This window comes from Gobio gobio (assembly GCF_949357685.1).
Source record: "Gobio gobio genome assembly, chromosome: 20".
NCBI classification, from domain to species: Eukaryota; Metazoa; Chordata; class Actinopteri; order Cypriniformes; family Gobionidae; genus Gobio; species Gobio gobio.
The window spans coordinates 25,533,345-25,559,362 of record NC_137113.1 but is presented as its reverse complement, the minus strand read 5'-3'; the positions used below and the strand labels follow the sequence as shown (position 1 = coordinate 25,559,362).

Below are 26,018 nucleotides of genomic sequence, written 5' to 3'. Positions count from 1 at the left end.
GCATAACAGATTGCGCACATAGTTAAATCAATATATAAAGCACTACTAAAAAAGATTGTTTTTTGCAACAGGACGGGGAAGCAATGTGGAAGCAAAATGGCTAAATATAAAATCTAATATAAAAAAATAAATAAACTTTTACTGCCATGTTACTTTGCAAGCACAGGCTGTTATTTATTTATAATTAGCATCAAACAATCAATATAGTTATTATTTACAGTGATTAAAGATTATTAAATGAAAAGATTGAAAAATGATTGCACAACCTCCAAATAGGTGGCGATATGCACTAAGTATGTAAATAACCATTAAACAAAAGAAGAAAGTATAGTATGGCATGTGTTTTCTTAGTGTCCGTTTCCATGGTGACTCGTCAATTTGTTGCTCTGTTGAGAATGTCTTGTGTGTTAACCGTGAACATACTCTTGGTTGACTGAACTTACTCCCGGACACGTTTTTTGGAACTAGCATACATTGAGTAAGCAAGGTTTTGTTATGTTTGACAGTAAGATAACCTTACTTTCTGGAATACCCCCTTGCTCTGAGCGGATTATGCATCTCCGTCAAGGAGATCGCTGCCTGGAAGTCTATGTGACAGACTTTATCGAACTGGCTCATTTGGCCAAAAGGGAGGTGATCCCTCTCATGATTTTTTTTAGCAGGGAGAACCAATCAACAAAGACTACAAAACCTAACACAGGAACTGAACATAGGCAGTGAAACAATAGGAACAGAAAACACTAACACAAAACCAAGGAAACGAGACGGTAATCATGACAGGACCACAGTTGGGGCAGTAGACAATTTACTCTGTCACTCCCGGTATAATTTAACATCCCAGTGCTGGTGGCTACACTTTTAGACAGACGTGTACATTCAAGTGTTTTGTCAGAATCCTCACTACACAAAAGGTGTTGCTTATCCACTGCAACACTGGAGTTTTAGCCTCATCAGACCTTTAGCTATAATGGGAAAGTGTAAAGAGGAATAATGAGGGGAATAAAGTTTTATTTTCAGTTTAAGCTACAAATAATCTAGTTCTTTCAGGTCAAAGAGACGTTTCCTATATGTAACATTTTATTTTCTTCATTCAGACGTTTTGATTTTTTTTATTGTTCAAGATGCATAATAATTATCTTTTTTTAAAGGCAATCAGAGGCCACTTTCACACACAAAACCCATTAAATTGCAGTAAAATGTCTTATTCCGCTAAATTTACCACATCTGCAATTAACATATGCAACAGCTTCAGCACTAAAATGCTGTCAACAATGTGAATAGGCACAAATCCGTAAACAGACATCACTTCAAAGCATATAGCCACCTCGTGAAGGGGCTCTGGCTTGAGTGATTGTGTCTATCATAGGTGATTGTCCACTTACAGTAGGTCTTCTGCATGACTTTACCCATCCAGGACCCTGATGCTGAGTGCCCATTTCATATAGCACCCCAGCCTGTGTTGGACAAATTTGTTGTAACCACAACATGTCTGGACACTTGTTCTAAGGGAACCCCTGCCCGCAGAAATTCAAGGTTTGTTCAAATGCTGAATGAGTGGGTGCGATAGACACACAACGTGTGCCTCTGCGCCATGCCCATGTCAGGACTCAAGTCTGAAGCCAGTGCTTACGTGGTTTCTTATGCATCGAACCGCCAATGACCATATGCCGAACTCCACACCAAGAAAAGCATTGCTCTGCACTGGGGAGAGCTTGCTCTTTTCCCAGTTGACCTGAAGCCCCATTTGGCTGAGGTATCCGAGCACCAGGTCCCAGTGCGCACACAATAAGTCTCAAGAGTGAGCTAGAGTCAGCCAAACATCAAAATAATTGAGGATGCGGATACCTGGCTCAGTAGCATTCAAATATTCATCTAGTTCCTTTTGCTTTAAGATCGGATTCATTACGCCGGTATGAAGCTGAAGCAGGCTATCATGTAGACAAGGCCTACACAAGGGATTGTCTAGTAGTACAGTCTCTGCTGAAATTCAAGGCTGCGTTTTGGTCATGTCTAGGTGCAGGTCCACCATCTGATCTGGATATGGACCAGATACGGAGAACCTTAATCATGTGTATGCCAGGTTAAAGAGATGTGCTTTTAGCAGTGTGTCTGCTTCCCAAACAAGGCTAGGAAAACTATTGCAGAGTTTAGGTGCTAAATAGAAAATGGATCTACCGCCTGCAGTTGATTTTTATATTCTAGGTATTATCAACTGAATTTTGAGATCACAATGGCCATGAAGGACTAAAGCATTTAAAAAAAAAAAAAATTAACCAAGTTTCATGGCCCCCAGAATATTTTGTTGCATCAATATCTGAACATGCAAGAAAACCGCGTTGTAAAAGACTACGTCCGGATCAGATTCACAATGATGATCCAAACATAGATGTAGTATATCGAGTCCATCAACAGCCTCAAAGCTTGCACAGTCCTATAGCTCGTCCTGGGTCAACATTTCATTCAGGCAGTTAGGCAGTTTTGATTTATATGCTGTTTAATGTTGATGATCACGTTATTTTACATATGCATCTGCTTACATATGATATTGCTTGTTTCTGCATCTTCTTCACCTATGTTTTAATCAGGAGATTCAGTAGTCTTTCAGAAGATGTGTAATAGCGCCCTACCATATAACAGTGAAAACATGGAAAGCCGTAAAATTCAGTCAATGGCGCGGAAGTGTTGTCTCATAAATGATGGAAAATTCCATCAATGGAGTGGAAAACGTTAATAGGGAGCCAATGCAGTGTTCACAGAACTGGGCTAATGGTGATCATACTTCCTGGTTCTAGTATGAACTCTAGCAGCTGCATTTTGGACCAGCTGGAGTTTGTTTATTAAAGTATTATTTATTATTAGGTAAGTTATTACGCATTTCATGACCTTGAGGTGATGACCGCATGAGCTAACTCTACCGCATTTGTCATTGAGAGCATATGTCATAATTTAGATATATTTTAAGATGGAAAAATGCGGCTTTACAGATGCTAAAAATGTGGCTCTCAAATGAAAGATTGATATCAAAGAGCACAACCAGGTTCCTAACTGACGACGAAGACTTGATAGAGTAGCCATCAAGTGTTAGACAGTATTCTAGGTTATTACCTGCAGAGGTTTTTGGTCCAATAATTAGAATTTCAGTTTTTTCAGAATTAAGTAGTAAGAAATTAAGCCCAATTTATACTTCTGCTTCGAGTATACGCCGTAGCTACATCGTAGGCTGTGTTGCACGCGTAGCTTACAACGTACCCTGACGTACACCTCTCCAAAAATTTAACAACGCGCAAATTCTATGCGGACTGCAAGCACTGTGATTGGTCTGCCAGAACCCCTCCCTCAGGGGTACACATGCTCCCTTGATGTGGACAAGGACGCAGAAGTATAAATGAAAATCGCCGCATAGCCCATGGCATAGAGGCTACGGCGCAGGTCCGACGCAGAAGTATAAATCAGCCTTTACTTGTCATCCAAGTTTTTTATAACTATGCATTCAGTTAATTTTGTGAATTGGTATGTTTCGCCAGGGCATGAAGAAATATGAGGATATATGAAATATTAGTTGCATGAGTATCATCAGCGTAACAGTAAAAACTAACGCTATGCTTCCTAATGACATCTGAATGTACAGGGTGAAAAGCAACAGTCCTAGTACGGAGCCTTGCGGTACTCCATACTAAATTTGTGATCGATAGGACACCTCTTCATTTACTACTACAAATTGGTACCGGTCAGATTTAGGAATGATTTAAGTATGATAAGAAATCCTCGCAGATACCATTTCTTTCTAAAAAAGGAACACAGTTGTGAGGATACTGCCTCAAAAAAAAAGGTACATTCGAGATAAGTTTGTAATGAACTAATTCGGTAACACTTTACAATAAGGTTCCTTAGTTAACATTAGTTAACTACATTAGTTAACAAGAACTAATAATGAACTGCCCTTATAAAGCATTTATTAGAGCCCAAGCCCTGAAAGGGCGAAGGCCCTATTGTTTTTAATCTTTGTTAATGTTAATTTCAACATTTACTAATATTTTATTATAATCTTGTTTACATAAGTTAATGCACCATGAACTGACATGAACAAACCATGAACAGCTGTATTTTTATTAACTAATTTTAAGAAAGATGAACAAATTCAGTAAAAAATGTGTTGCTCATGGTTAGTTCATATTAGTTAATACATTAACTAATGTTAACTAATGAAACCTTATTGTAAAGTGTTACCACTAATTCTTTAGGATCAGGTTGTGTTTTTAAGAGGTTTAATAACAGTCAGCTTAAAAGTTTTTAGTACATATCCTAATGACAATAATTAATTAATAATATTAAGAAGATCATCTATAATTTCTGGAAGCATCTCTTTCTGTAACTTAGTTGGTATAGGGTCTAACATACATGTTGTTATACAAGGAGGCGGGCTGTGCAGCAGTGCTGTGTCTTGCCGTCATGAATGATGTGAACCTACATGCTTTGGACAAGAGTCTCGGACGGTTCCTCTTAGGGATGGGCAACAGTGGTCGAGTAATCGAGTACTCGAACGTGACAGCGATCATCGATCATGAGAACGATGATCGCCCTGAAAAAAATATATTTGTCTCTTTTTTATTGGTTATTGCATCGTTTTGCGGAGGTCTGATTGGTTAGCGTTTTACAGCACGCCTCCAGACCGCGGCGAAATAAAGGCGTGCACTGCAGTGATGTCTGGAATCATGAGATCATTAAATGGTTAGTGCAAGATGTGCAGCGCCAATCTGTCATAGCCTACATAGCATTATAATGAAAACACGATGGAAATAGAATGCTGTAAATGATCTGTGCTTAGTTCCCCGTGTATCAGCTGATCCACAGAGAAACTAGCGAGAACACTCAGACTAGCGCGTGAAGTTCATGTGAGCATCCGCGTCCTTATCTGCAGATGCACGTTGTAAGATACTTTTATGTTGTCTATATCTGATTAATCTAATATAAGAAGCGTTTGGTTGAGCTTAATAAGCTAGAAAAGCGCTGCCGTTATACCGGGTGTTGTTTATTCTCTTCAGTTTCAACGCATATTTCATGCTCGACATGATGGTTTAGAGACGGTCATTTTCTTTTTAGATAGGCTATTTCTTTCTCAGAATCATTGATATTAGTAATGCAGCACTGCTATACTGTTCTCGTATTTTTTAACAGTAGACCTAGTTTATTTAAAGTTGGTTTTTCGCTATGAGTTCGAAAACGCGCAGTGATGTCTGTAAACGCTTCGATCATGAATAATAAAATTAAGTGCATGATGTGCAGAGTCAATCTGTCAAAGCATTATAATGAGAACAGGATTTTAATAAAATGTTGTTTCTGTGTGCTTTCGTTGTCCGTGTATGAGCGTTGTTAAGGGAAGAGCACATTCAAAATGTTCCGTTTCAAATAGCCTGTAAAATATAGCACGCTGAAGTTCACGTGCGCATTCACGTCCTTTTGTGTTGATTTATGTCGTAATAGGTTCATAATAATCTTCATATTAATATTGATATATGGTGCGTTTGGTTGAGTTTATTAACCAGCTAGCAAGCTCTGCAGGGTGGTGTTATTTCACAGTTTCAGCTCAAAGGCAATGCTCGATATTACTGACTTGGTTATTTGAGACGGTCATTTTATAAAGATGTTTCTTTTTCAAAGACATTTATGCATCATAATCTAGCAGTTATTTTTTGTTTTATATGTTCATGTTTTCATATACCCGTTTTCATGTCACGTTTGTATTTGTCAACAACCATTTTCATAACAGTATTTTCATTATTTCAATGACGGACATGCCCCGCCCCCTGCACATGCCCCGCCCCCAATTACTCGAGTACTCGTTTTTGAGACCTATCGATGATCGAAATGAGAAATTGACTAAAATGCCCATCCCTAGTTCCTCTAGGTGGCGGCGTCTCACGGGCACAGGAGCACCGCAATCACCCACTGAACCTGGGAACGTCAGAGTAATCACTAGCTGACCCACCATCGAAGGGCAGAAGAACCTGCGAAGCGTGTTCTGGCAGTAAAAAGACCTTTCAAGACTTTGTGAACTCCTTGTGCAACTCCGGGAAGAAAGGAACTGGGGCGGTTAGATGATGGAGATGATTGGTTTCTGGGCTCGGAGCGCTGTACATAGCCATGCTCTGAGCCCAGAAACCAATCATCTAACTGCAAACACTTGAGACAGCAGGAATCCACTCAAGCCCAATGTTTGCGGTAGCCTGGGCAAGCACAGCAGCCATCACAGTGTCAGACTCAGTCTGCGCAACCACCTGTTGGTTGGGCCCAGGTCTTCCATGCAGTCCCGCTGCTAGCCGTCTTGGTGCCCTAAGCATAAATTACTTTATGGTGCCCGCGGTGGCGGCGTGCGTGACTTTGTGTGGGGGTGCTAATGGGTCTTCTTGTGGTGCCCTACGCCCGTGGTGGGAGCGCCAGCGCTGCTTCCATGTCAGATGGCAAAAACTCACCTTCCGATGCTGTGATTGGCTCGAGTACCGAATGAGAAATTAGGTTTGCCCGCAGGAAAACTGCCTAACTCATCCATGAACTTGACTGGGAAAGAGGAGCGTGCTGAGGATGGTCCGTGGGGACTCACCCGGCGGAAATGCTTCCATTGGTACCCTCAGATTGCCCTCAATGCTTGCCGCCGAGTCCCTGTGCATAGTAGCTGAAGAACCAGGACAGGGAGCAACTAAGGTAACTTTCTGCTTAGAAAAGCAAGGAGGTTGCGACCACAATTTTCCAATGGCAGAGAGAGCGCAACTGAAGAAACACATGCAAATAAAAAGAAGACCAGCAAATTAAATCAAACATCTTCATCAGTTTGACAACATGTGCTGCAAATACTCACAATGCAAGCAAATACAGAAACATGCTGCAAATGTTAAATGTGGCTGCAGATGTTAAAATAAACCTTTCAGGTCATCGACAACACAACTGACAAGTAGACATTGAACAATAAGCATGTTTTGCAACAATAAGGAACTTTTAGTTTTTGGAGAACCACCCTGGTGGTTAGGTCCTATAACTGAGTTCCTAGAACTAGTGGGAAAGCCCCTATAGAGACAAATGTTGACCGCATCCAGAAATAAAATAAGCGAAAAAGCAACTTTAGAAAGATGTTCTTTGTCCATGTTTGCTCTTTCAGAGGAAATTTCTCTTTTACAGCATATTCTCTTTTGGAAATTTCTCTTTCTAGGTGCTTGTTGAAGCACCCAGGGGAACTCTCTTGCACTTATTTGTGTATATGGGAGAGCGAACTGCTGAAATGCGCCATAGGAATCCAATGAAGCTTCTAGGCAGAGGGGAATGGAGAGAGAATTACAGACGCGTCTGCAAGCCACCTCCAGTTATACCCGTATGTGCGGGGGAGTGGCATGAAAAAAGTTGTTTGTTTTGCAAAAATAGACTGTATGTGCGAAAGTGCCTATATACTGTTCATATTTTCTCGAGTTTGTGATTGGTTGAAAAAAATGCTAAATAATGAATGGCTTTTTGCGTATTTTGCCAAAGAATTACATATTTTAAAAGAAGAAAACAAAGCTGTGGGCTTGAGAGGTGCACTTTGTTGTCCATTTAGAGCATTAGCCTGCCCTACATTCTGGGAACATGTTAAGCCAATAGTGTCTGGATCACTATGATTCAGTGACATAATGACATACATAATACATACACATTATTAGCTACTTTCACATATGAACACGTCTGTTTCTGACTGTTAGCAAACAAAGATCTGATGACAGGATGGCCTGCAATCAGCACACCGTCATGGTGATGATGAAGATGATGCACACTGACAATACAGCCTTTGGAGTAAGCTCAAGGATTTTCAGATGTCATCTATTTGATTCACTTTGTGGCAAGAAGAAAGTAATGAATGAGAAAAAAGAATAAAAATATGACTTGATGACTATGTTACGTGAAAGAATGTCATCTGACATCAGTTTATAAATTTGATACTGGATTTGATGAGGCTAAGACCAAAAGAGCAGCCATAGGAACTGTACTCGATTCTTTTTTATTATTATTGTTTATTTATTTTGTTTGTAATTTAGGCATGTATGCCCATATGTAATATGTCCCCTGACATACACACACCTTCTGATTTACTCCAATACAAGAACAAACAGAAGAAGTGTATCTAGCAGACATTAATTCAGCAAGACAGAGTGAGCAGCTCGCAGGTAAATACCGTGAGAAGAGAGATAAGTCATGTCCGAGGCATGACCTTTAAACATTTCAGGCAACATAAAATCAGTGTTTAATAAAATAGACAAGCTCTCAATGGACATCTCAACAGGAATACAGACAGCTGTTTTATGTCCTTCATCAAGGTTCAGATGGATGGATTTTACATGGTGCACTTTATTTTATAAAAAATGTTTTAATGTGTACATGTACTTTAAAAGTCTAATTTCAATTGGACTAAAACAATAGTTTGCGTTTTTAAAACCAAACTTTGGTTAGACTGAAATCATACCAGTCTGGTTCTTGTGAAGTCGGACAAACAGACCTAGAGAATGTAATCTTCGTACAGCATGTATGCGTGTAACAACAACTGGCCTCAGTGTTGTTCACATGCCCAGAAAGACAGAGGTGACACGCAACATATTTAATCCTTCAAATATAACATGCAGGGCCGTGCACAGACATTTTGAGGGGCAGTGGCCCAAACCAAAAAAGGGGCACTATAAGACAGGGGTTGAGTATCATCTTAATGGAGAATGAATTACAAACCTTTTACAATCATATTGTAAAACAGTTGTTAGGTTTTAGTGCTAATTCAATTTATGTTGTTGTTACTCCTCCAAAAAGTTGATTTTACGCTAATTTGATCTCATATTTAATGTTTTTTAAAATGTTGTACATTTATTTAGCAAATGAGAACCACTTAAACATTTATATATATTTTGAAACAAAGGTCTTGTTAATGATTTTCATTAAAGCAACATTTGGGGTAAAAGGCACAATAATTAACATGATAATAAACAGCGGCTGACTTTTCCATTGGTTGACATGACATGGTTAGATTCAGATGGGAAATATCATATATTGATTTGGGTGTCCACCTTAGAGATAATTGTATTTATAATGAAACCATCATATTTTAAATGATATTAATCATCATATAATAAAATATCATATTTTCATTATTTTGTACTACTGTAAATCTTTATTAAAATTATTATTATATATTTAATTGAATTATCATTCAATGCTTTCAGAATCTTTGCTTTTTTAAATGATTTTGGTTTCTGTATTATTTTAACAAAATTATTTCTGTCATATTTTGACAGTATATTTTTTGAACAATAATTATTTTATTTATCAAAATAAACAGAAAATAGTACACACTTTACTAAAGTGATTGTTTTGAACAAGTTTTAACTAAGACATGATTAAAACATTATTTTAGCTGAAGTTTTTGTATCAACACTGTGTGTCTTTTGCCCCATGCTGGTTTGACCCCGTGTGTCTGTGGGGTAAAAGGCCCCCTTGCCACCTCATAAGATTTTTAAACAAACAAACCATTTTTATGATTTATATTCACAGAAAATCTGTTGCTCCAGCAATGTTTAATATAAACATCTATATTTTTTGAAAAGGACATTTTTCTTAGGGTGTGCATTAAGCCCCATTGTACCCAACTATGCTAAGATACAACTCCTTTCGAACTAAATATGATGTATGTTATAGATAATAGTATTAACTCACAATTGATTATAATGGGAAATATACTTTACAGGAGTTAAAGTATGACAAACTGTCTGCTAAATATACCGGTATGATGTTTTACCCGCTGGCATGCTGGAGCTTTGAATCCATATTTGCAATGTCAAACTGACTTTAGCCTCCCTTTGCTCTTTTTTGTGAAATTTTTGTCTAAAAAAATGTGCCAACAACAGTAAATTTCTTATTTAGCTATATTAGATCAGATCAGGTATAATAATTTGATTAGATAATTAATTATCTTCCAAGAATGTGAATATTTTGCACAAGTTGTTAGCACTAATAGAAGACCAGGAGCAAAACATTATCGACAAAAAAATACAAAAACAAACTACCAAATTACTAATTCCGTTGATCAATCACTGTCTTTAATGTGGATTGTAGTTTGTATTCTACCTGCATGTGACGACATTCTGGAACTGGAGTGGGCACAACCATAGACTGTGAGCGATGGTGCAGAGCGAGCGGGAAAACACAGAGCAAATTAGCGGAATTAGTGGATCTTTAGCGGAACAAAGCGATTTTATGGGAATCCTCTGGGGGTGAGGGAGGGGAGGGGGGCAAGAGGGGCACCTCAGCCGATGAGGGCAGAGCCAGTGGCTCTAGCCACCAGGCCACCCCCCTGTGCACGGCCCTGATAACATGTATACTTAGACAAACATATATGGAGCCCTTAATGGGTTTCCACCAAGCGGTACAGTTCAGTACAGTACAGTACAGTATGATTCTGGACTGTAAACCCTGATCTGGCTTGCGTTTCTACCACCAACAGTACGCTTATGATAGGTGTGGTGTAACGATCAAAGTCATTCTCGTGTGAAGAAGAAGAAAGTGACACAGCAGATCTTGTTCTTGCTTCTCGGCATGTGGCTGTTGTCACCAGAAGAAGACATGCTTTGTAACTTTGAGCCAAGGCTGCAAGGAAAAACACAGCCGAAAAAGCATGCGCAAGTGACGATCCTCTGTCAACCAATCAACGTTCTGCAGTGAGTCTAGTTCCACCCTTTAGTACCGGACTACTGTGGTAGGTACCCCAACAGAAGGGTGCCAAAAAAGTGGAACGGTATAGTTTGGAATTAGGGTACCATTCACAACTTTTGACAATGGAAACAGCAAAAATTGCGTACCGTACTGCTCCGAAACGAGCCATAAGTGCACATGGTGATGGATAAATTATATTTTAATGCTTTCCCATGTGCTTGCAAAAAGTTTACTTTACCCTGAGAAACGTTGTGCACGTAAAACTTTTGTATTCATTCGCAAAACATTTGCATTCCCCTGAGTAACTTTGTTCTCACCTGCAAAATTTTACATTCACAAAACTTTCTTGTTCCCTGAAACGTTGCATTAGCTCACAAGATTTTTGCATTTGCTCATTTGCTCACAAGATTTTTTTGCATTTGCTCATTCGCTTGCAAAACTCTTGCATTCACTCGCGAAACTTTCACATACCCCACAAGAAACTTTGCATTTGTTCACAAAGAATGCCAAGGTTTTACGCTTAAAGTTTCTCTGGGAAACGCAGAACTTTTGTGAGAGATCCAATAGCAGGGGAATATGAGTTTTCCTTCCATCTCATATTCCATCCCCATGTCCCTTTAGGGGCTCCGTAGCCACATAAAGACTGTAGCTCAACTATGCAAAAATCCACTGTAGCTCAATTATAATGTAGTTCAAATATGCATGTAAACAGTCTTATGTTTGTCTGTCTAACTTCATCTGTTTCTTCTCTTCCCTTACAGCCGATACTGCAAACCGGGGGTACTACAAGAGTTATCCACTAATGGATTTCTCCCAACATCATTCCCCTCCTGTACCTTTCCAACCGATGTCAATGCACCCAAAAGACAAATCCTACCTCCACCAAGTCCTCCCCTCCCATGACATCCATTCCCCCCTATCCATCTCAATCCCAGCCAACCAGTTGGAGAGGACCCGCATCCCAAAAACCATCACCCACCCTCAACTTTCCAGCTCAGCTTTCAAAGCTTGGGATTCTGGACAAAGACACGTCCACCGGCAGACCTCGCATCCAGGGCACTCTGTTCGGCGACAGACCCACAGCAACAGGAGACAGTTCAGCATAGAAACACTACCGGAGTTCAACTCCCAGCCCACGGGCTATGGGGGACAACCGCTGTATCAGCCTCATCCCAAACTTAAGGCCTATCAGACCAACAGCAAGACCGAGGTCACTGTCTGAGGAAACGGGAAAGAAAGAAACAACTCTGCTGACTGTTAGCGGACTGTATGTACAAAGACTACAATGTCGGGACTGTGTTATCACCCCCACTTTTAGTGCTAAACCACTCTTGTCTAAGTTTATATGGTTTCTTCTGTGTCCCACTTTTTCTGGGTTTATCTCTGGCTTTTGTGTCACTGACAACAATGAGGTGAGTGTTCAAACCGGAAGACAGGAATGGTGCCCAAGGCCACATTTACTCAACGGGGACAATGCCATCATCCCGTCAGCCTAAATCTAAGTCATTAAGGGACAGTATCTTGGCCATCTTTATGTAAACACAACCTCAGGATCAATTATGTGAGAAAAAACAGAAAAAGAAAACCTGTTCTCCTACCCTAGAAGAGGCAAAGAGCGACACCCAGATGTCCAGTCTCACACTAGGATTTAAGTATAAGCTTCGCTGAGAGTGTTGAGGATTTTGTGCTCGTGAAGAAAGGTTTTTTGAGTTACCAAATTTCATGGTCTTACTCTCTGGCTTGGGAAGTCTCGTGTGAGAAAGTCAGTCATTAAATCACTAATTTGTTTTAGGGGAATGAAGTTGAGAAAAACCAAAAGACAATAATCCCATTCCAGTGGGTTACAATCAACTTTTTACAAAAGTACCACGTGAAACTCTCAATGATAATGACGCAAACTTGACTACAATTCTGATAAAGCGCCATTAAACATGTTTATACTGAAAAAGACAATCCTGCATTTTTTAAGGATATTTTTTTTTTAATCTTTATTGGGACAGAATTTAACAGGAAGACAGGTGGGATGTGATCGGGAAGGGACCACAAGACAGGACTCAAACTCGGGTCGCCCAAAGCGCAACTGCACTACATTTCGGAACACAGTCTTTTTGACTCTGTCCTAGATACATTTTCTGAGGAAATACAAGAGAGAAATTGTTTTATGAGTCTACATTAGTTTTGACATTCAAATCACTCCAGTCATTGACTGAAGACATCATCAAACATAATCTTATCTTCCTCTTGTTTGCTTAAAAGAGTTTGATATTCTCTATCTCCTCTGTTTCTCAAGACCACCTATGTTGAGTCCTTAATGTCATACTGAGTAGTTCACTTTACAAATGGATGACCAAGGCTGATTGCCTCATGGTGTGAGGTTGAAAAAATTATGCCAGCAGCTCAGAGCAATAATCTGGACCTTGGAACTGGGAATGAAGCACACCATTCTTGTAAAACAAGCTATGCAATGGCAAAAAAAAAAAAAAAAAAAAAAAAATCAGCTCTAGTGAATTAACCATCCTTGAAATCAAGATCTCACAAGCACTAGTTGTCTTGAAGGCAAGCCTTGCACTGTTTACCTTCTACTTGCATGCCCTTTCTTTTACTTGGATTAGTGGAGTGAAATACCAGAACTTGTACCTCAGATAGCCTACAATGTATCCAAATAATAATAAAAAAACAGATCTACTTCAAAACCATAGCAAGTCTGATGGGGAAAAGTCTGATCATACTTCAGAATCTAAGCGAATTGTGTTGGCTATCCATCAGCATTATAATTAGGAGATTCAAATTCAGATACGCTAAAAACCCCAGCTAGCATGATTACAGAACGCATTGAGAGGGGAGGGAAAATCACTGTTATGAATCTTTACACATACTTGTTAATTAAACAGTTGCATAAAAGCAACATCACACTTATAGTCTGAATATCAGCATGGCTGTGATTATCTGTGGCCTTGTGCCTACAGCCAATTGACAGCTGTGATGACATTCAGACCAACAGCACTTTTTAGAGTGATGTTTCTTAAATGTCCGTAGTATTTAAAATATATGTACTTATAAGTGCTTCATCTGTTCCTGTACTGTGTCGTGCTTTGCTTTAATTCAAGCCAGATAATCCTGTGAACTAACTGGACACTTCTGCTTTTTCTGTTTTCATATTTATATTAAGCATATTAAATAGATTTCTGTATTCATGTACATGAATTGTATTATTTAATTATAAAATAATTGTATTTAAGAACTAGACACTTTGTTCAGATACGTTTAAAGATATCTGAAATAGGAGTGTTTCTATAAGCTACTATTGTTACGTTGATAATGCCTGTGTTGGTAATGCCTATTGGCTATTGTGTAAAAAAGTGTGGTATTTTAATGAACTAGTGGTATAAGGGCTTTTAACAACAATTGGAGAAACTAAAACTGGAAAAACGAGCTGAAATATTTTTAAATAGTGTTTTATATTCACATTTTGACTAAATTACTACAATAATAACAACAGCATAATTATGTTTGAAATTGTAAATCAACGTTATTAGATGAATTTGACATAAAAAGAGTGTGAATTTGTACTTCAAACAATGTCCCTTTTCAAAATAAAAGTTCTCAAACGTGAAAAAAAGGGTTTGATTATTTTCGCAGTGTTTGGTTTTATTTATAGGCTACTTGCTTCTACGAACTTAATGCATCACCACTCACCGTGCAAAACAGGCAGGTACATTCAAGGTGTCGGTCATGGTTGTCGAGGCAGAAAGCAGAAAATCTCATTTGCCTCACACACCAGCCTCTACGTGATGTCACACAACAAGATGATCTGGGTGGGCTATGGATGTCTTGCGCCCTCTTTTGACGATACCGTATAGTGTATCAGAAAATTATCTGTGCCTCACAACAAAACGACATTGCTTCAAATAGCATGTTGCACGTGTTTGTAAGTCATTTAAATTAAATTCAGAGCATTCATATTCCAAAGATAGTTGAAAAATTCTCTCAAAATAATTGTCATCATTTCATCACCTTCATGTTGTTCCGAATCCGCTGTAATTCAGTCCGTTACCAATTCACATAAATCTTAATTCTCCACACAGCAGCTCATTTGTGTTCAATTATCGTGACTTTTATTGTCTGACATGACATTACTAATATATTAAATATCATATTTGCATATATAAAAAAAGTCGTCTGCCAAATGCATTAATGTGAAATGTAAAAATAAATGTAAAATCCTTCATTATATACCTTGTTTGCTTCGTTGACATCCGGGTGATTCTGCAGGTTGATGTACAAAGTTATTTTTTCCCCTTCTTTTTTCAAATGGTGATATTTTTAATTATTTGTTACTCGTTATCATGGATAACAAGATGTTACATCCTTACAGGCCATAACAATATAATATTTTCTGTAAAAATGTCTTATACAACTGAAAATCATGACGTTCTCCGAATTAGTCAGTGTATTTTTCCATCAAGTAATCCAAATATTTTGTTTTATTTTATTATTTTATTGATTTTATTTATAAAAGTCCTAAATAGTAATTTTCCTAATTCTACAACATAACTTTTTTCTCATAAAAAGGTGTATCAATAAATAATGCGTCAATTCACTTAGTTACCTTACTTTGCCTTTAAATTGATGGAATTATCTCCTACAACTATGTAATATACAGGAAATGGTGGGTACATTAGTGGGTTGTTTAAAAGTCGTTTAATCATGATTTCATGATTAAAAGATGTGCTCTTAGCATTTACGCTAGTAAGCGTTTAGTTTTTGGCTGAAAAGTTTAAAATTGCCAATCCGTTTACCGTCAAACACTGTTACTTTTGTTATTTCTACACATTGCCTAAAATGTCTGAGACAGAGTTGACAAACAATACTATAAAGCAATTACTTTTTTGTAATTGAAAACTGAATTATTAAAATGTATTATGTTTTCAATAAGAATACTGGAAGAATTCCTGTTAGTGAACAGTTTTTTTCCCCCTTAACTTTTTGAAAGACAAAATGTCCAATCTCCAATTATATAATCACTCACCCATTCATGCTCCACTATAGTGGAAAATACGAATGTGGTAATTTTCAGTATTCTAAATACTTTTAAAAATCCAATTTTCTTAAACAGCAGAAAAAGAAATGTCCATTGTGGGCAAATGTGTTGTGTATATGTGAGTATACAACAAAAATATGACAAACACACTCCACACTGCATTTTTTTCTTTTATTTTTTTCCCTTTTTTTTAAAAAACAAGAAGTTCCAAATACTCTGAACCCTGAACCCCAGCACTGACCTCCACCAGAGAATCGCTACAATCAGAGGGAAAAGAACAAAGGTTTCATCAATACATGATCCTAAGTACAGCAATGCATAGAGATCTGGTGAACGTCACCAAACCTGGTTCCCTGCAGAGCCCATTAAATTGGGTCGTGTAGACCAGAGCACCAGTCGGGTCAGCTTAAGTGCAATGTTGGAAGAACTAACATGCCAAAAGGGTTCAAAAGCAAGGGAGGTCTATGATATCTCATATTTTTCCCACATTTAGTTTGTTGATGCAAGTGACTATTTGAAACCTGTGGATCAGAAATAGCCTCGTATAATGGTCATGAGGTCATCATTTTATTGAGATGGGTAGAAGTAACACTATACGGTGCCAAATATAGGTAGTGGAGATTTTATTAACTGGTGCGCTTAAAGTGAGAAATTAGCCTAACCAGCATGGACAACTGGTCTAATAGCTAGACCAAAGTATGGGTTTAGTTGAGCTGTTCAAGGTGTGAGAAGTTGGTGTAGGGGTCCAGATTGGTCTCTCTGTTGGCAAAGGCAACAATGCCATGTGATGCAAAACATTTTGGTATGATGAAGTAAATGAGAGCTTAAAATTCAGTGCTTAAGAGGACCTATCAGACACAGGAACTGTTTAAATACCATTCGGCACAGGAATATGAAGAAAAACATTTCAGCATAAGAAACAGCATATGTGCGTCTGGAGTGTTTTGTGTAGAGCCTATACACAGTAAGGTTGAAGGTGCTAAATTGTGTGTCATCAAGCAGTTAAGACCAAAAGCTACAAACATGAGTCCCAGTGGATCTGCAGATCCGAACTGTCCAAAAAGTCTGCAGAAAATACACTGGGTGGGGTGTGCGAGCTGAGAGGGGCAAGGACCATACCCCCGCCGTTACAATTACTGCCCCCTCCTACCACTGGTATATCCAGCCAATCCATGCTATCCAGGGTTGGGTCTTCAAAGTCCAGGTTGGCTGGGTGGGGTGAGAAGCTCAGGTCACTGGTGTCCATTGGAGTTGGGGGATGGTCCAGAATACTGTACGTGCTCAGCATTTGGTTGTGGAGGTCATCGATCAACGTCAATGGGCCGTCTGGCTCCACGCCGAGAAGAGGAGCACCGGTGGTGCTCTCCAGGAAGTCCTCGAGGTGGACAGTTCTAGAGCACGGCCTGTCCTGGGGCTGCTGGGAAGGAGCGGGAACAGGGTCGGGGGTGTGTGTGGGTGGCGAGAGGTGGAGCGGAGGAGGTGGGGATGGAGTGGGTGGGCTGGAGTGGAGGTCTGACAGGGAGGGGTCTTGACTTGCTTTAAATCCAGAGGAAATTTCTGTAACATGGAAAGAAGAGAGGTTTATTATTATTAATATATATTTTTGAAAGAAGTCTCTTATGTTCACCAAGGCTGATTATCATACAGTACAAAAATACAGTAAAAACAGTAATTTTTGAAATATTATTACAATTTAAATTTCAAAATGTAATTTATTCCTGTGATGACAGCAGTCTTCAGGGTCACATGATCCTTCCCGAAATCATTATAATATACTGATTTGGTGCTCAAGAAATATTTCCTATAATTATCAATGTTAAAAACAGTTGTATTGTTTAATATTTTTGTGGAAACTGTGATAATTTTTTTTTAAGGATTCTTTGTTGAATAGAAAGTTCCAAATATTTAAAATAGAGATGTTATAAATGTCTCCCTTTGATAATTTCTTAAAAAAAAAAAATTCTTACTGACTTTAAACTTTTGAATGAAAGTATATATAGCATATGCAAGACTCTTAAAATATATATATAATTTTTTACCTCCACTCTTGATCAGGATTTCGAATAAATCATCTATTTGCTGGTTGTTAGAGACATTATCCTGTAAATAGAGAATTTCACCAATGTTACTATAAGAAAAACAGTGGGAACGGTAAAAGAAGGTGAAAGAATGAAGGAGAAAGAAAGAAAAAGAAAGAATGTGAGTGAAGGCCATACTTTAAAACGCTGAGGGGGTTGAGGGTTCGGCTTTGGGGAGGAAGGGGTGAATAAAGTATGTCGATCAAAAGTTGGGCAAATGTCCTCCTAAAACAGATGGACATGATGGGTAGACGAATATGGAAAAAGAAATGCTAGCTTTAGCAAAGGAGATAGAAAGACAAAGAGAAAATGAGTAACAAAACTAAAGCACGAGTATTAATGCATGCGAGATACCTTAAATGGAGGGGGTGAAGAGGGTTTGTTGAGTGAGTTGGATTCCTCACAGAAGAAGGGCTCAAAGCTGGGTGGGGCTGACACTGGCTGGCTAGACTCCTGAACACTTGTGGTTTCCAAGTGGAGCCCTACTTTCTGAACCTGAAAATGGGAGATTTCAGCATGGGTCAGCTACAGGGAGGAGCTAAAACACAACTATATGAAGCCTAGCCCTTTATATTCCCCTAAATACTATAATTATAATACATATACACAGTTTTGTTAGCTCTCAATGCAATCCACAAATGCACACAAGTCATTTCATATCTGTAATTTTAATGTACGTTTGAGTCTGTCATCCTGGGATGTTGATTCACAAATATAAGTCCACAGGTCTATAACTATCTTTAACTTTGGAAACTCATGCATGTTACATAAATATTTTAGAAGTGTTGTTAAAGTGTCTGGGTAAACGTGCAATTTCTTTGTACTTTTGGACCATGCCCATGTTTTTGAAAAGGCCCCTATCTTATGAAGTGGCATACATGTTCAGTCACACTTTAGATTAGGGTCTAATTCTCACTATCAACTAACAACTATGACTTTTTCCTCAATAAACTCCTACTTCTTATTAATAGTAAGTATGGTAGTTGTTAAGTTTAGGTATTGGGTAAGATTAAGGATGCTGACTATGTTCAGGCAGAATAAGGCATTAATAAAGTACTAATAAACAGCCAATATCCTAGTAATATGCATGCTAGCAACTAGTTAATAGTGAGAATTGGACCCTAAACTAAAGCATTACCATATGTTCAAATCTGGAGTAAACCAGACGCATCTCGTTCAAATTCATGCACTGCTAACTCTATGTTGATTTCAAATGAGAGGAATAGTCAAAAAATCCCTAAATTAACAATTTTTTCTCCTTATAAGTCGAAAGTCATGTGCTTAGCATTAGCTTTCATCTTACACTATTTGTACATATCTGTTTTACATCTTGGTGTTTCATATCCCTTTAAAGACTTCAGAGTTTAACAGAAGTCAACAGAGACCTCTATATCTCACATAAATGCTATTTTCCAAAACTGTAACAGGTTACGCACATCCACATTGTTATATGCACATACTTTGGTGTTGGGCTCTTTGACAGCTTGTGATTGGTTGGCAGAACTAGCCATTTCAGCAGATGACTGACTAGGTAGCTTGCTAGGGGTTGACTGCAATCTCTGAAACACAACAAACCAAGGATTATAATAAATTACAAATAAAAGCAGTACAACTGTTTTCAACATTGATAATAATAATGCTGCGTTCGCACCAAACGCGAATAGAGCGTATGGCGTGTGTGATTTCAATGTTAAGTCAATGGAAAGGCGCGTTGACCCGCGTCTGGAGGTCGGGCGGCGCGATAGACGCGTTTTGCGCATTGGACGGGAATTGAGCGTCTTGTGCGATACGCGCGTTACAAGCGAGAGGTGCTTTTTGTGCATTCACGCGTTTGAAGCAAATTCGCGTTGAGTTGAACAATTTTAACATTGCCGTCAATTCGCGCCGCGTTAACCAATCAGGAGCCTGCTTGCTGCTGTCACGTGGTAAAGTGACGTGATGAGAAACCCTGCGTAATTTCAAAATACTACTATTGTGTCACAAAATGAGGTTTTAAGACTTTTTCAGGTGAGAATGTAGTTGTTTAAAGCTCAAATCTGTGGTTTATTTATAAAGAGAGCGCCTATTTTTTTTTTGGAGTTGGCGATCCAGGCGATCACCGGGCGATCAGCGCTCATTAACCCCGGCGAGAACAGCCTTTCCTCGGCTAGTCCTTCTGATGTTTGCCGCTGGCTCTGATGTCCTGTAGTGGTTCGTCTTGTGCGGATCTAACGGGCAATCTTTGGTGTCATGAATCTATAATTTGTTGTCTGCCTAATTGTTTTGACTGAGGGCAAAGAGAAGTTTCATAACTTAATTTTTTAAGGATATTTAAATATACATGCAGTGAAGATAATGTAGGAGTTGCCTGGACCACATTTGTGTGGCTATTAATGCTTAATATATATTTTTTTATGAAAATGAAGAGGCAGAGTGGTGTTTTATGACATATTTCTCCTGGAGCGCCTTGAACGCTTCAAACGCTCAATTTATACACGCGTCCAATTCGCTGTGTATGCGCGAATGGATTCAAAATGTTCAAGCATCCAACTAGACGCGGTAGGCTCGATTTTGACGCTCTATTCACGTTTGGTGTGAACGCAGCATAAGAAATGTTTCTAGCGCACAAAATCAACATATTATATATGATTTCTCGTTTTACAGTGTAATAGCTAAACATATTAAAATATATATAAATTTAATTTAATTAAAATATTAAAAGATAAACTGTTGTTTAGTCACCTGTAGAGTAATCCGTCCATTAGATTTGCTCTGAGGAGACTTTCCAGTCAGGCTTTCCACACTATTACTGGTGAGTGCAATCAGGTAACGGTTGCCATTGCTGTCTGTGACCAGCGTGGGTGTGGAGTGAGCTTTCAGGAGATCCAGTGGGAAAGACGTAGTAATTTGAGTACTAGACGGCTGATTGATAAACACCTGTGAAACCTGTAAAAAATTAAGTAAAGTAAAAAATTATGCGATGATGAGAACAAGAACTGTTCACCATCAGAAGAAATATCGGGGCTATCAGAAGAACTGGAAATGTCGCTGACCTGTGGTGTCTGTAACTGCTGATTTTGTGGCGTCTGCTGCTGCTTCTGATTGGTTTGTAGCTGCTTTTGTTGGCTCTGCTGGATGATGATCTGCTGCAACTTTTGTTGCTGCTGCTGTTGCTGTAACGCTGTCTTCTTTTGCTGCTGCAATTGAGTCTTCTGTTGCTGCTGTTGTAGTAACTTCACCTTCTGCTGCTGCTGCTGCAGTAACTGCAACTTCTGCTGCTGCAGTAATTGTGCCTTCTGCTGCTTCTGCAGCTGAAACACCTGTGCCTTTCCTTGCTCTTGCTGCAGTTTCTGTGGGTCAATTTGCTGCTGCTGTTTTTGCTGTTGCAGTAACTGTGTGTTCTGTACGTTTGGTAGGTCCACCAGCATTTGCTGCTGCACCTGCAGCCGGTGAATCTGCTGCAGCTTGAGCAGAGTCTGCTGCGAACACTGCGTCTGGATCTTTTTCAGGGGCTGGACTTGCTTCTGCAGGTCCTCTGATGTGTCCATTTCCTCCTTGACCTCTTCCTTCACTTTCACTTCCACTCCGTTAGACATTTCAGCATTACCAGTGTTGTCTGTGACCTCTGCAGCCGCTCCGCGCTTACCATGCTCCAGCTGAGAGCGTAGGGTCTCCACCAACCTCTGCTTCTGTCTGAGCATGCGTGTCAACTCCTCGATCTGCTTGTCCTTCTCCTGAAGCATTTGGTCTTTGTCTAGAGGAGGTACTGTAGATCCTGATGCTGCCACTGAACCTGGATCCTGACGCTGTAAGACTGGCAGCGGACCCAGGCGAGAAAAGCTGCAGGATGCCTGCATCTGCCCGAGAGACTCCTCTTTAATTGGCGATGGGTGGTCTGGAGAGGGATGCAGGCTGAGCTGGGTGAGAGGTGAACTGACCTTTTAAGGGAGAAACACAAGATCTTAATAGGGATGTAAAACTGAACTAAAATACAAAAAAAAAATCCTTTTAACCAAAATTTTATTTTGAACATTTCTGCTGTGCATCTTCAAACACAAAGACCTACCATTTCCCCAAACACATCCCCATTGCAGCTGGTCTCATCCGGACTCAATCCAGCCAGAGAGCGGTCGGAGGGGGTAGGAGATACAGGAGGAGAGGAGCTAGTGCTGCTGAAGCGCACAATTTGCGGTGGAGTTGTGCTGTGGACCCTTGTGGTACCCGCTATGGAAAAGGCAGACACCGGAGCAGCCGCATCTTTCTGAGTTTTTGTTTGTGGGGCGGCACCAGATGACTGAACTGACACCTGCGGTAACTGAGCAGGCATGGTTTTCATAGCTGCAGCTCCGGCGGCTGATGATCCATTGTTCTGCTCCTGGTAGTTCTTCAGTCGTTCAATGAGATCGTTCTTAGTTCCCGATACCGTCAGACCCCTCAGTTTGAGCTCTTGTTTAAGTTCTGCAACCTGGAAACGAGATGAATAATAAGTTCATCAATCAGTTCAGTTTCAAAATATCCACAGTAGAGCGCAACAGTCAGAAGAAAAATTTCCCATTCTTTTCTCCAATGGTTCTGATATTGTGACTCATATCAGAGCTGGTTGTTCTGGTTTATGACTTCAATTCTATATTAAAGGGTTAGTTCACCCCAAAATGAAAATGTTGTCATTAATTACTCACCCTCGTTCCAAAACCATAAGACCTTCGTTCATCTTCGAAACACAAATGAAGATTGTGCGCAAAAACAAACAAAAATAACGACTTTATTCAACAATTTCGTCTAGTCTCCTATGCAGTTTACGCAACAGTGCTGCGCTTTCGAGTTCTACGGCAGGTGATGCTGTTCACGTGAGCACCACGACGCATGCGTGTGATGATGACGCAAGCACAGGAGATGTAGGAGAATGGCACAGACGTGAAGAACTTGTTGAATAAAGTCGTTATTTTTGTTTGTTTTTGCTCACAAAAAGTATTCTCGACGTTTCATAACATTAAAGTTGAACCACTGGAGTCACATGGAGTCTTTTAACAATGTTTTTACAACCTTTCTGGGCCTTGAAAGTGTTAATTACGTTACTGTCTATGGAGGGGTCAGAGAGCTCTCGGATTTCATCAAAAATATCTTCATTTGTGTTCTGAAGAAGGTTTGGAACACAAGTAAATGAGTAAATGATGACAGAATTTTCATTTTTGGGTAAACTGACCCTTTAAGATTGTTTTTAAAAATTGCTAAAGACAAAATAAGTAGTGACTGTTATTGCTTTAATACAAGTTAATAAATTACAACTGTTACCCACTTTGAATTCATCCAGATTTGCAGGCAAAGTGCTTGGCTTAGCTCCTCCCGCTGTAGGCTGGCTCTGACGATTGGGCCCATTCTGATTGGAGGAAACTGTCGAGCATGTGGAAATAGTCTGGGAAGGGGAGGGGCCCAGACTGGTGGATGGTTGCTGATTTTCAGCAGGAAGTCTGGAATTGAACAGATTTATTTTAGTTTTATAGTTAAATCCGTCAGTTGTGTCTACACTTCTCTAGAATGACGGCTTTGCTTCAGAACAGATTATGTAACCTGTATTTAAAGTATTCTGGATCATATTTTGTTTTATCTTGTATAGGTTTGTCCGTTTACTTTGTTATCATAATTATGCATGATTTCATGGTTAGTTGCATTACATTTTTTGCATTAAATTGGAATGTTTTGTGACAATCAAAATAGATCTGTGAGCCTTTTTTGGGTCATGACCAACACCAGTTGAGAATCACTGCTCTAGCAGACATACCACTGTTCAAAAGTTTAGGGTCAGTAAGATTTTTGTATATTATTAATGATATATTATTATTAAATTCATAATTTTATGCAGCAAGGATGCAATAAATGCTGTTCTCTTGAACTTTCTATTTTCTATCTTTAAATTTTTTTAAATGGTTTCCTCAAAAATATAAATTAGCTGAACTGTTTTAAACATTGATAATAAATAAGGAACTGGGTAGACTAGAGTAATGGATAGCGATGCTCCGATAAGGATTTTTGCAGCCGATACAGAGTACCGATTTCTTGTCATGGTGATCGGCCGATACCAATGCTTCAATGATTTGTAAGCTCTCTGATCACGGTTAAACTTTTTTCAGATTAAAAAAAAAAATACTAGAGATGTTGCCTTTATTATATCTTTGTTAAATTTTTATGGTAATTCTGTAATGTAACTATTGTTTTAACAGGGTACTAAATAATCACAAAAAGTATTCATTATACAGAGAACATTTTAATATGCCTTTAAAATGTGGTTTCTGCATAACACTGTGCATATCAGGATGAATGGCGATACACGGCATATATTCCAGTATTTTCTACGTTTTTCTATTTGGATAAAAAAAAAAATTTCACATCCTGCCGAATGAGTTCCTAAAAACAATGTTGATATTGAAGGCTATAAACAAATACAGTGAATAAAAATGTAGGCATGTATTAATAATTTCGTTTTTTAATTCACTAAAGTAAAAATGAAAATAAAAATAAAAGCATATTGGCGTATATTTGATTACCCAATTATAATGGTGTCTTTCATAAAAAATATACATACTTGTAGGTTTAAAATTCCACATATGGCACATTTATTGTCCAACATCAAATATTTTAGAAACATGTATACTTTAGTCAAAATTATTGCGTTCTATTGCGCTCCGTCTGGTTGGCGCGCATGCACACGGTGGCGCTCATTCACAGAAGCCTGCATTTTAGCGGAGATTCACTTGCAGAAGGCTCTTCGTCTCCTGACAGCAAAATGGACATATTTGCATGACTTTCTAACATTTACAGATGGAGAATATACCTGTGAAATGTAAGTTATGCACTGAGGAAAGCACCACGTTTCAAACGCATTAAAGGAACACTCCACTTTTTTTGAAAATAGGCTCATTTTACAAGTCCCCTAGAGTTAAATAGTTGAGTTTTATCGTTTTTGAAACCATTCAGCCGATCTTTGTATCTGGTGGTAGCACTTTTAGCATAGCTTAGCATACATCATTGATTCTGATCAGTCCATTAGCATCTCATTCAAAAAATGACCAAAGACTCATTCAATATTTTTCCTATTTAAAGCGTAACTCTTCTACAGTTACATCGTGTGCTAAGACCAACTGAAAATGAAAAGTTGCGATTTTCTACACCTATATGGCTAGGAACTACTTTCTCATTCCTGCGTAATAGTCGCGGATCTTCACGGCCGCACCATGGCTGCAGCAGCACAATGATATTACGCAGCGTCTGAAAGTAGCCCCCAGCTCTGTAACTTTCAATGTGACCGGCACTAAGTTCGTGTAGTTGCAGAGAAAGTTTCAGGCTTGCAGCCGACAAATTGTGTTGTGGATTTACCTGTGTGATTAGCCATGGTTCTGTGTTGTAAAGGGCTGTGATAGTAAGTCGAAGGTGTAACTACCACCATGTTTCACAGAATACCAACGAATCATTGCGCCGCTGCAGCCATGGTACGGCCGCAAAGATCCGCGACTATTAAGCAGGAATGAGAAAGTAGTTCCTACCATATAGGTGTAGAAAATCGCAACTTTTCATTTTCAGTTGGTCTTAGCACACGATGTAACTGTAGAAGAGTCAAGTTTTAAATAGGAAAAATATTGAAAGTGTCTTTGGTTATTTTTTGAATGAGATGCTAATGGACTAATCAGAATCAATGATGTATGCTAAGCTATGCTAAAAGTGCTCCTGCCAGATACAAAGATCAGCTGAATGGATTAAAAAACGGTAAAACTCAACTATTTAACTCTACTTAAATAGGGGACTTGTAAAATGAGCCTATTTTCAAAAAAAGTGGAGTGTTCCTATAAACACCGCAAGTATGTTAGGCTATCTGTCTGTCAGCACAAGTAGCCTATCTCTCAGAGCATCTGACAGGGCAAGCTGCTTTAAACTATACATATTAGCTATATCTTACCAGTTATTTTAAAGCCCTTAATATAAAGCATGTGTCATGTTTAGGACAAATTGTATAATGCACTTTCCCAGCATCAGCTCATTCTGCGTACTCCGCAATTTTTCAGATGCGCTCGTATCAATCTACTGTATATCGATACTTACGAACCGCGTTCGCCCATCCCTTAGGACCGACTGACCCATGTTCAACTGCTGTTCACATGGAACCCTTCTCAACTTCGGCCTTCAAAGCCCTCGTTTGAATATTTGCTACTACCTAC

At 39.0% G+C, this 26,018-nt stretch overlaps 2 protein-coding genes across 7 annotated transcripts in view; one reads left to right on the top strand and one right to left on the bottom strand.

Annotated features, from left to right (window-relative positions):
- shisa8b (shisa family member 8b) overlaps positions 1-14,318 on the top strand; it is a 51,777-nt gene extending 37,459 nt beyond the window's left edge. Inside the window, exon 4 of the mRNA XM_079845897.1 lies at positions 11,475-14,318. Within this exon, the coding sequence (XP_079702023.1) occupies positions 11,475-11,935 (461 nt within the window). The 3' untranslated portion in view covers positions 11,936-14,318. The remainder of the gene's footprint in view (positions 1-11,474) is intronic.
- A 1,593-nt stretch (positions 14,319-15,911) lies between these two features.
- Positions 15,912-26,018, bottom strand: part of mrtfab (myocardin related transcription factor Ab) — a 45,036-nt gene continuing 34,929 nt past the window's right edge. For 3 of the 6 annotated variants that reach the window (XM_079801474.1, XM_079801477.1, XM_079801473.1), the window contains 9 exons: positions 23,108-23,279; positions 21,878-22,276; positions 20,865-21,749; positions 20,554-20,757; positions 19,293-19,391; positions 18,187-18,327; positions 17,971-18,057; positions 17,794-17,854; positions 15,912-17,311 (listed from right to left, as the gene is read on the bottom strand). In XM_079801474.1, coding sequence (XP_079657600.1) covers positions 16,770-17,311; positions 17,794-17,854; positions 17,971-18,057; positions 18,187-18,327; positions 19,293-19,391; positions 20,554-20,757; positions 20,865-21,749; positions 21,878-22,276; positions 23,108-23,279 — 2,590 coding nt within the window. In that variant the 3' untranslated portion in view covers positions 15,912-16,769. The remainder of the gene's footprint in view (positions 17,312-17,793; positions 17,855-17,970; positions 18,058-18,186; positions 18,328-19,292; positions 19,392-20,553; positions 20,758-20,864; positions 21,750-21,877; positions 22,277-23,107; positions 23,280-26,018) is intronic. The other 3 variants (XM_079801476.1, XM_079801478.1, XM_079801475.1) reach the window with 1 other exon arrangement.